The sequence below is a fragment of the Hippopotamus amphibius genome, chromosome 13, assembly GCF_030028045.1.
Source record: "Hippopotamus amphibius kiboko isolate mHipAmp2 chromosome 13, mHipAmp2.hap2, whole genome shotgun sequence".
NCBI classification, from domain to species: Eukaryota; Metazoa; Chordata; class Mammalia; order Artiodactyla; family Hippopotamidae; genus Hippopotamus; species Hippopotamus amphibius.
Window position 1 is genome coordinate 40702634 of NC_080198.1, and position 11323 is coordinate 40713956.

The 11323-nt window shown below is 37.6% G+C and overlaps 1 protein-coding gene across 3 annotated transcripts in view; it reads left to right on the forward strand.

Annotated features, from left to right (window-relative positions):
• The window catches only part of LRRC2 (leucine rich repeat containing 2), an 86223-nt gene extending 74900 nt beyond the window's left edge, over positions 1-11323 (forward strand). For all 3 annotated transcript variants that reach the window (XM_057705068.1, XM_057705069.1, XM_057705067.1), the window contains 4 exons: positions 1301-1446; positions 3027-3182; positions 7083-7219; positions 9482-11323. In XM_057705068.1, coding sequence (XP_057561051.1) covers positions 1301-1446; positions 3027-3182; positions 7083-7219; positions 9482-9531 — 489 coding nt within the window. In that variant the 3' untranslated portion in view covers positions 9532-11323. The remainder of the gene's footprint in view (positions 1-1300; positions 1447-3026; positions 3183-7082; positions 7220-9481) is intronic.

The window sequence follows — 11323 nt, forward strand, 5'->3', positions numbered from 1 at the left end:
CCTATTTAATATATGAGGCCTGCTGTCTGTAAGGCAGATCCCTATTTTTAATCCATAATGGGGACATAAATTGGAAACAGTTGGAAATAAATAAAGGGGAAAATTTTTAAAAATTCATGTACTCATAACAAAACTTATATGTAACTAAAGTAGTCCTACAGATAGTATCTGAGAAGTCCATTAATTTAAAAATATCCATTAGTTTATTTTTGTCTGTATTCCACTGGGGAAATGATTTTAAATTATTCTCTAGTAAAATGGAGCAGATGAAATTGAACAGTTTTTATTGCCAAATAAAACTCAACAAGGTTCTTGTGCTGGAGGAGAGATAAGGATCTCACAAAATCTGCTGCTAATGAATAGGCTAAAAATAGTATCGCTGGTGAGGCTCTGACAAGGCCCTGGCCACTGATTCTGTCTAATCCTAGAAGGCATTCTTCTCCTTTCCTGGAAACTTCCGGGTAGGAGGAAGTGGTTGCTTCCTCTCATAGCACCCATGTCACCCGAGGAAATTCTGGGCGATGGTCCTGGTCAGGGTGCACAGCCAGGACTCAGGATTCCCCACACAAGCCGCTTGTTCCCCAGTCCTCTCTCAGGTGTGCAGGCTGGAAGCAAGCCAGCTCACCTTTGACCTCTCTTGCTCCCACACCCCGTGTCCACTCTGTAAGTAAGTCCTGTTGAGCATGCCCTTCAGAATAATAGTGGAGACGTCTGGTCATGTGCCATGTCACGTCACCAGTTCAGATGCGATTCCTCTGAAGATTTGCCAGAACCCATTAAAACAGTCTTCCCCAGGTAATTCTACTCTTTGAGGCTTGCACTTTCTGTTTTCTCTGACTTTGCACATGCTGTTCCCACCTGGAGTTTCCTCCCCAACCTTTCCACCTGTCAAGAAACCTCAGGACCCTATTCAAATATTCCATTCTCTGTGAAATCTTTCCTGAGCCCTGACGCTCACCCCACTGGGGTGTTGGGCAGATTAACCACTTCCTTGTCTGTGTTACTGAACATCACAAATTGGAAACTTCTTCACGCTGGAGCTTACTGAATAAAATTGCATTGCTTGTTTATGAAAGTATAAACTCCTCAAGGGCAGCCACTGTGTGCTATTTGTCTTAGCACCCCCAGCATGTAGCACAGTGAATGGCACATAGTAGGTGCTCAAAATACATGCTATGTTGATCTGGTTTGCATATGTTCAGAGAAATGCCTTTGGGAAGAGACATCAATCTCACAGTTATTAGTTGAACTAAATTCCCACTCTTAAAAAGTAATTAAATATTTTGTTATTCCTTTCTAGTTAAGTAATTTGAAGCAAGTTTCATTCGTAGATATCTCAGCAAACAAGTTTTCCAGTGTCCCAATCTGTGTCCTGCGGATGTCTAATTTGCAGTGGTTGGATATCAGCAGCAATAACCTGAATGACCTGCCACAAGATATAGACAGGTAGCTACTTGTGTTATGAAGGTGAGGTTTATGAGTTAGTTACTAACATTCTAAACATGCATAACACTGGAATGTTCTCTGAGATCAACTAATTTCCCAGAGTTTCTTGTTTCCAAGAAATCAGTTTAGTTCTTTATAGAATAATTCCCAGTCTGCACCATACATATACATGTACAGTTGACCTTTGAACAACAAGGGGGTTAATCTGTGTATAATTTCTAGTTGGCCTCTGTACCTGGGGTTCCTCTGCATCTGCAGATTCAACCAACCACGGACCCATGCAGTATTGTAATATTTACTATTGAAAAATATCTGCATATGAGTGGACCCACACAGTTCAGATCTATGTTGTTCAAGGGTCAACTGTATATATACAGTTTGAACACATCTTTAATTTACTTTAGTCCTTAACAGAACGGAACCATTAACTTTCCTTTCCTCCCCAGAAGTAGAAAAGTGAATTTATTATGTATGGGGAATCAAAACACCATTCTATATAGGATATCAGGATTTTTTTTAGTTTCCTTTACTGCTTTATTATACATAATATTTCAAACAAAATTGATATGCTTAGTAAGGTTTTCAAATTATATCCTTGTAGCTATTTCTTGTTTAAAAAATCACTGTTATACTGTATCATATAAGATAGATTCATTCATTCATTCTGTCAATCTTATCAGGCTCCTGTATGGCATGCTCAGAGAGTGGGCTGGGTTCACAGTGGTGAATGAAACAAACCCTCTGGTCTCCTGGAATCCACAGTCTTTGTTATAAAGTAGCATAAGTAAGCTGTCAGGACACAGGAGCCAAAAATGGCTTGGTCCTAAATGCCATCTCATGTGACCTTTCTCTACCCCTGGTACACATGATGTATATGGATGCTTTCTCGGTTTATGAGACCACATGGGAATTGTTTTCGTTTGCAACACAAGGGGAACTTTGTGAAATATTTTGTGGGATCAGTGAAAATTTTGCAAATGAATGAAAGAAAAAGCTAGAGAGGGGGGAGCTGAGTTCGAGCAAAGTGGAGAACGGAGTAGAACATATTTGGAGCATGTCTCGCTCATCTCTTTTTCGCTCTGCAGGTTGGTTCCTATTTCAAAGGTAAAGTGTGATGAGAGAGGAGTAACTGTGTTTTCACAAAAGGAAACATGTTGCCAAAAATTTATTTATGCTCATTCCAACTCTAATATGATTTCTTTCCCATGCCCTGCTTACCCTTGGGAACACAGTAGACACTTGTGGGGGGCTGGGGGGCAGCGGATATATCGACTTTTTAAGTTCCATCATGACCTACTGTATATCATATAATTTGCTTATCCTGCTGCTATATCTGTATCTTCCACTGTCAATTTAAGTCAGTAGAAACTTAAAAAAAAAAAAAACTAAACCCAAATCGTGTCACCTGGCATGACTTTATTTATTTAAATAAATTGTAAAGTCAGTTTATTCTTATAAGGGACACATATAAAAAATAAACTAAATAGGGATTTCCTACTAGAATTTATTTGTAATTCACTGTGGTTTTCTTAGCTGTGAGACTAGGTCCTTGTGTTCTAATCCCTTTTACGTCTCCTTAGGCTAGAAGAACTACAAACCTTTCTCCTGTATAAGAACAAGCTGACCTATCTTCCTTATGCCTTGCTTAACCTAAAGAAGCTCACCTTGTTAGTCGTCAGTGGGGACCACTTGGTGGAGCTCCCAACAGCCCTTTGTGACTCATCCACACCTTTAAAGTAAGTAGACAGAGAGCCCAATAGAGACCCATTCAAACACAAGATAAGAGCGAGAAGCTCCTGGAGTCTAGGTGCCAGTCTCAGGAACCAGATTAGATGGTTCTCATACTCTGCGAACAAGAAGATCTGGTACCTTCTTACGGGATTTTGAAGTTTTTGGCCAATGGCATGTGGAGGTAGGGCTCAGAGGATTTCTGGACAGATGCTACCTGCTGGTTGAAGGCACAGTGGGGCGTGTACCCAGGGCTTCTTGGCTGGTCACTCAGCGCTCCCGTCACTGCTGGCCTCATGGGTCACTGGCCGTCAAATCCTCTTTGTGCCTCATCCTTTTTAGGATTTTCTTCAAGGAATCTGCAAACCACCAAAAACTATGAAAAATCATCCATACAAATGTGATACAAACAGACTCCAATCTTGGATGAGAAACTGGACAGTCTTTCTTACTTCAGAAATAGGCTTGAGGGACTTCCCTGGCAGTCCAGTGGTTAAGACTCCACACTTCCACTGCAGGAGGTGTGGGCTCCATCCCTGACCAGGGAACTAAGAACCCACATGCCATGGTGTGCACCCCCCCCAAAAAAAATATATATATATATAAATTGGCAATCTATAGAAAAGGAAGAAAGGAAGAAAGAGGCTTCAAAAGCCCCAGCTCCACCCTTCCCTCAGGCTGACTGCAAGTCACATCCCCTTGGCTCCCTGCTAGTATATCCTGCCAGAATCTGGGGCTTTGAGGTTCCCCCATCACCTCTACCCTGAGACCATTTTGGCCCACCCCCAGCAGCCTGAAGCCTCCCAGGAACCTTTGCACAAGGCTGCTCCAGTGAGAGCCACTTCCTCCCTGTGTCCGGAGACCCACCTGCCCTGAACGCCAGTTGCATATTAAAACCACCACTGAGGGAATATTTCCCTGGGACTCCCAGTTGTCTCAGTGGCAAAAGCTCACTATCAACATAAATCTCCCTTATCTTCCAGTCCCTGAAATAAGATGCATAGCAAACAGAAATAAAGAGGTTGACTATTACAGAGAGAGACTAAATTCAGTCCCATATAGCACAAAATTAACAGGAGTAAGATCTCTTCTCCCCTGTGCCCCACCTGATCCCTTCCACTCGAATGGGCTGTCCAATGTCCAGAATGCTGTCTGGATAAGAGGGGGCCCACTGGTGAGAGGGGTAGCAAGACCCACCCCTAGAACCCTTTTCAAATTCCGGCAGCTGGGAGTAGTCTCACATCCAAGGGCAGGAGGGGACCCTTTGGTCAGGGTAAAACTGTGACCATGTGCAGGTAACTAAAGTTACTTCAGATGATACAATTGTAAGACTTGGAAATCTAGGAGAATCAGATAGAAGCTCTTTGAATTAATAACAGTTCAATAAAAAGACTATAGATATGTTTGCCTTAAAAATTCAACAGCTATAAAATAGATAAACAACAAGGAGCTCCTGTATTGCACGAGGAAATATGTTCAATATCTTGTAATAACCTACAATGGAAAAGAATCAGAAAAAGAATCTGATTCATATATATATACACATATATATATGAATCACTTTGCTATATATCAGAAACTAACACAACATTGTAGATCAACTATACTTCAATTTTAAAAAATTGAAAAAAATTCTATAACTTACTGATTTCTTAGAAATAACCTATAGAAACACAATGGAAGAAATCATGGCAGTAATAGTAATAATCAAAAATATAAAATATCTAGGAAAAACCCTAGAAAGAATAGTTCTCTTATATGAAGGGAACCTAGAAGTGTTCCAGAAGGATATCGAAGAGGTCTTGAGTATTTGGAAACACATACTGTGTCTTTTCAGGATGGAAAGACTGTAAAGAGGTAATTTCTTCTGAAAATTATACTCAAGTGTAATATGATTCCAATCATAGCTCCAGTGGGATTTCTTTTTTGGAAATTGGAAAACTGATTTGAAAGTATGTCTGAAAGGCAAAAAGCTGAGAAGAGCAATGATAATTTTGGAAAACAAGAGTAATGTGACAGAAGTTGCCTTGCTGAGAATTAAAATGTGTTTAAAAAGTGTAATGATCAAAATGATGTAGTACTAGGCAATGATTTGTAGATAAATTATTAGAACAGAACAGGTAGTCCTGAAATTGACCCTAGTGCATGATGCGGGAATTTTCATAAACCAGTGGGGAAGGTATGAATGACTTAACACAGCACTGAGGAAGTTGGCTAGTTAGAGAAAGATGAAGCTTATTTTTTATAGCATAAGAAAGTTTTATAGCATACAGCTTTATAGTATCTATATATATATATATGTATATACATACATATATCATAAATAGCATACAAAAAGACATCTGGATTAAACCACAAATTAAATATAGAAAGGAGACTATAAAAAGAATAAGAAATGCCATGTTAACGATGGTAGACTCACCATGTATTTAACACCTATCCATCTTGAGAACCCATTAAAATGAGGCAGAAAAAACCCCCATATAAACCCACAATGTAAAAGTAAAACTATGCAATGTCTGTGATGTGCTTTGAAATGCATCAAAAAATCAGATGGCTTGATGGGCGGGTAGAGGGGTGGGTGGATAGATGGATGGGTATGTGATAAAGCAAGTGCAGTAAAATGTTAAATTTGGAACCCAAGTGGTAGGTACAGGGGTGATCACCATAACATTTTTTCAACTTTGCTGAATGTTTGAAAAAGTTTCATAATAAAATGCTGAAAAAGTAAAACTACAGATGAAAATTGGGAGGTGGGAAGTTTAGGGATACAGAGGGAGTGGAAGATAAGGGGAGGAGCACCTGTACGCGATCGAACAACATTAAAGTATTTTTCCACAGTAAAAGATATTTCAAATAGATTCAGTGAAAACAGTGATTGAACAATGAAAAGTTCCTCTGGGATGAGAGAGGAGGAAGGGGTAGGGTGAGACACTGTAGCTTTACATAAAAAATATCATTGCACTATCCAAATTTTAAAATATATACAGTGATTACTTTGATCAAAAATTTAAGGATGATAAAATATAGTTGTATTTCTTATGTTTGGATAGGAAAGGACAATAAAAATTTAATGAAAGAAACTGCAAAGGAAAAATTGAATGGATCTTCTGTATAAGAAGTAAAAACATTTTTGCTTTCCCCATATTTAGACATTAAATAAAATTAGAGGAAAATAAACTGAGAAATATATATATATTAAAAGCTGACAGATATGTGGCTCATATCCTATATATATGTATATATGTGACATATATATGTAACATCTCTTCTACAAACCAAAGAGAGTAGGCTAATACCCCAAGACTGAGTAGGGCCTACAGCTGCAACCAAAGACTATTTGAAAGATTTCCTATTTTGAATTGAAATATTTATATAATCGTTCACATCAAAACATCTTTCAAAATTGTGAAGAAATTAGATCAAATGCCATTTTGGCTTGTCTCCTTTAGCTTCTTTTTTTGTCACAATAGTCCATCTTTTAAATACTTCCTTGGTGGGGATTTCTTCTGAGTCCTTTTCAATGTGGCCGCATCATTTTGCAGTTTGATGTCACTAATTGGGAGTAAAAGCAAACATAGTAAGACACCATATCTGACAGGGAGACTAAGCGTTCTTGTTTGCCTCATGGCTTCCTGCCTGCTGTCCTCTGTCTGTGGCTAAGTAACTCTCATTTCCCCATCAAGCCTCTTTACAGTCTCTGCTGTAAACTGACTCCATAATCCCATTGGATTATTGCACAGTGGAATTCCACTGGTGACACTAATATTATGTGGGCAGCTGTGACTTCCAAGAAGAAGTGAGAACTTGGGATTTAGTGCCACAAAAGTTAACTTCTCCTGAGAGGATTTTTGCACAATATAAAAGCACAAGTGAAAATGTGATATTTTCCATACTCTGTTGAATAGATTTGTAAGTCTTATGGACAATCCTATTGAAAATACCCAGTGTCAAGATGGTAATGAAATGACGGAAAGTGAACGAGATCGCCAACATTTTGATAAAGAATTTATGAAAGCCTATATTGAAGATCTTAAAGAAAGAGGTAGGTTACTCATATTCAAAATCATTTAAAATGAGTGTATTTCAGAATTCCATTCACTGATGCAACACATTTATTGCTGTAAGTCAAACTGACAAAAAGTTAATTGGTTGGGGCAATAAACAATAAATGAAAATAATTTATAAATTACTTTTCTATTTACCAAAAAAAAAAAGATATGTTTCCTTAAATAATCAAATTTTCCTAGTGTATTAGCATGCTTAATACATCCACAACCATGTGACAGGCTGGGAAACATGTACTTGAAATGTAAAGGTTGTATTACTAACTTTATATGGGTTTTTAATGAAATATTGATAAAAGAGTATTCTAGTTAATGGGAAAAGAAGATTACATGTCAAAATCCATTTAAATTCAACTTTAAAAAAAGTCGTCTCATATAAATCAAGATACACCTATATAAAAATCACAAAAGGAGAAAACAAGATGGCAGATTAGTAAGTAGATGCATTTAGTTTTGGTTTCCCATAGGGAGGTAATGATACAGAGACACAGGGTGGTCACAGCACCTTAGGAAAGGGCACAAGTGTTTTGCCTAGTGGCTATTTCCGAAGTGTTCCAGAAGCCTTAGAACCCCTTCCTTCTGTCACATAGAGACACAGGAAAAGGTGTAAATCAGTCTTTGTTCTTCTAATCCCCACCTCTTTTCTGGGTGTGGCTGCCTGCAAGTTATCCCTTAATTTTTCAGTATTCTTTTTTGATAAGCTGGGTGCAGACCTGAAAGAAAGACGTCACACATGTGGGTTAGGGAGGAGGTAGCCCCGTCCCCCATGACTTTGAAGACAAGCGCCTGGGAGCAGGTTCCCTCAGTCACCCTCAGAAAATATCATGCTTGTGAGCTTACTCCTCCCTTGTTAGTAGGTATCTGAAGATGATGAGTCATATTCAGATATTCAGGTGTCTCATGACATTAATGAAAAATACCATTTATTGGCAAATTAAAATTTTTTCAATTAAATTAAGAAAATTTCTATACAGTTACCGCTAATCTATTTGTCCATCCCTAGTCCTGAATGCTGAAATACTATGAAATAAACTAGAAATTTATGTTAAACACGAAACTGAAATAACAGAAACATTTATTTGTCAAAATTTATTTTTGGGTTGTATAATTTTCCTCTTGTGAAAAACCTTCTTGTATTTTATTCATTTCTTCATAATTACTTTATAGTGCTATTGTGTAAAAATGCAAGAATGAATTAGAGAAAATAGCTATTAATTTTTTGATCTATGTGTCCAGCAAGAAAATAATTTGATTTTCGATAGATTTTGATTCCATTTGTTTATTTCTAAATAGTTGTCATAATTCTATCCTCCATATATTTATATTAGGTAAAACTAAATGATATTGCCAATATTCAGCTGCTTTTGACCTACAAAAATGGTGATTTCTTAATAGTTCAACCTATATGTGGTTGGACATATGCTTTCAATTTTTTTGTTTGTTTCTTTTTTATTCACCATGTTGTCTTCTCTCTTTTTTCTCCTTCCCCATAAGACTAATGTCTGAGAGAGTTCATTGCTATAAGGAAAAAAAGTAGATTTAGTGAGTCTATATGGAAGTCCAACCTCATATGATTCAAGAATGATGAGGAAGTGAAGCCCCTCGCTGGTCCTCACACTTTAGTGAACATAAGAATCAGCTGCAGGTCCCACTCTCAGAGTTTTTGAGTCATCAGGTCTTGGATGGGACCTGAGAATGTACATTTGTAAGAGTCTGAGAAACACCTTGAGAAGTATTAGTATAGACCATCCTTTGACAAAAGTTGGCTGCGAAGAGGGAGAGGGAGAAGAAGAGAGAGAGAGTGTAGCAACCAGTGGGAAGAGCAAGAATGGTAAAAGTATTATTAATAAGATGGTGCTTCGTTTAGGAATAGCCCAAACTTCTCTTATAAACTATATTCCCTTCTACCTGGCATCCACAATCCCAAATCCTTGACCATCTATTTCTATTTTGTCAACTTTTATTATTTTAGGCTTATACAGTTTCCAAGATGTTGATGTAGCTGTGTGAGTTGGTTGGAAAGATTGCAAAAGAATCAGAGTTAATAATAATGTACTCTTCTATCTTAGATCTAAATATCTCTAAAGCAAGACTACGTATTTGTGGTGGTTGACTTAGTGGTAATAGATGCATTTATCTCTGTACTTGGAGTATGAAGTTGCAATAATTTGTTTTTTGATGCAGTTACATCCCATAATAAAATGGGTAATAGCTGAGTATATATTTTCTTATTGTTACAGAATCTGTTCCCAGCTACACCACCAAAGTATCTTTCAGCCTTCAGCTTTGATGCCATCCATCAGAAGACTACAGAATCTTCGTGACCTGTGGAGCTGTAAATCTTCTTGTTGTGGGTCATGTCATAGAGGAATAATGGCTTGTGCTTAAGGACAAAATCTAGAAACCACAGTCATAGTTGTTAGGAAAAATGATTTTCAAATTTCAAATATGTGAGTACCTCTCTCTGTGGGCTAGAAAATTGATACATGGGTTTATATATTGATATTTAAAGGTTCATTTGCATACACTTGTTTCCAAATAATGCACATTTAATATTTTAGAAAATGTGTTATTTTTAAAAATTATCACTTAAAGACCAAATTTTGAAGTTGATTACATTGTTTTCAGGAATTTGGGGAAAAAGGGGTGGTGAAAAGAGTATTTATACTGGACTAGTGAAATGAGAGTTTATTTTGTTATTTTGAAAGAGTTTTAATGCATTATTTCTTTTACTGAGGACAGTTTTCCTTGGGTTTATACAGATTGCTATTTTCATATGTTTTAAGTTATATTTTACAAGTGTAGGCTTTCAGGAAAGACTCTAGGTATAATCTGGGCCTTGAAGGTAGGAGGAAGGGTGGGATTGTCTGCCCAGGCTTTAGGCTCGGGTGGTGCACTGGCGGCCCTAGTGGAAGAAGTGTGGGCCTGGCTGGTCATGGCAAGCCTTGCATGGCCTGCATGGATGGTCAGCCTGCCTTGAGTGGGCCCTTTGGGGGTCCTGGAATGCATGCCACGGAGCAGAGGCATTGCCTCCAGGGACCCATCCTCCAAGGTGGCCTTATAAAGTAGTAGTCCACACTGATGAGGAGTCCCTAGCAAGGCTTCCCTGCAGGTACTACTGGAGAACTCTGCCTGTGGTCAAGATGCTGTGGTCCAGAGGGAGCTCAGGAGACTGGGTTTACATTGGCAAAGGCTTTGAACATTCATTACAGGGCTTTGAACTTTGACATCACATTGTAGGATTTGGAGAAATTATACAAATATCTATTTTTATACTATTATCTTGGGCTAAAATAAATGGGATTGTGAATGTGTTGAAGGTAAGTTTAAACAAGTAGCTTTTATGACTGAGGTGGAAAAAATGCATATATTCACATATATTTACTTATGAATTGACTCCTATGTGGTCTAGCCCAGTGCTGCCCAGTAGATCTTTATTCAGTGAAGGAAATGTTCTGTATCTGTATTGTCTAATTTAGTAACCACCAGATGCATGTGCTTCTTGAGCTCTTGAACAATGTCTGGTGTGACTGAAGAAATAAATTTTTAATTACATTTAAATTTAAATAGTCAAATGTATTGGACAGCACGGTTGAGCCAGTTGGGTTATTCAGAAGTTAATCTGGGCTAGAAATGAAGAGTGATTTTTATTTTGTTAATACTGACACCCAATATTTTGTCTTGATAGGTTCAATTATAATTCTAAATATTTTATCCTCAATATACATAAAGCAGGTAGAACAGTTTAAAGCCACATAGTAATGCTTCAGTAGAGCACTGCTTCAATGTAAAGACAAATTCCGAGAAGTAGGTTAAGAGATGAAAAGAGTAGGAAAATGAGAAATCACTTTAATTTAACCTCAAACAATTGTATTTTTCTTTATAACACAAATTTATAATGCAAATTTATTAGTTGTACTATGTGAATGATCTTGGAATTTTATTTCATGCCACAGTATGTGTTATAAACAGCCAAATGGAAAATATATCTGAAAAGGGGGGAAATGAGGGCTTTCACATAAATTGACTGTCCATAACTCATGTAAAATTTATTTTAATAAAACCAGTCTTTTATGCAAAAA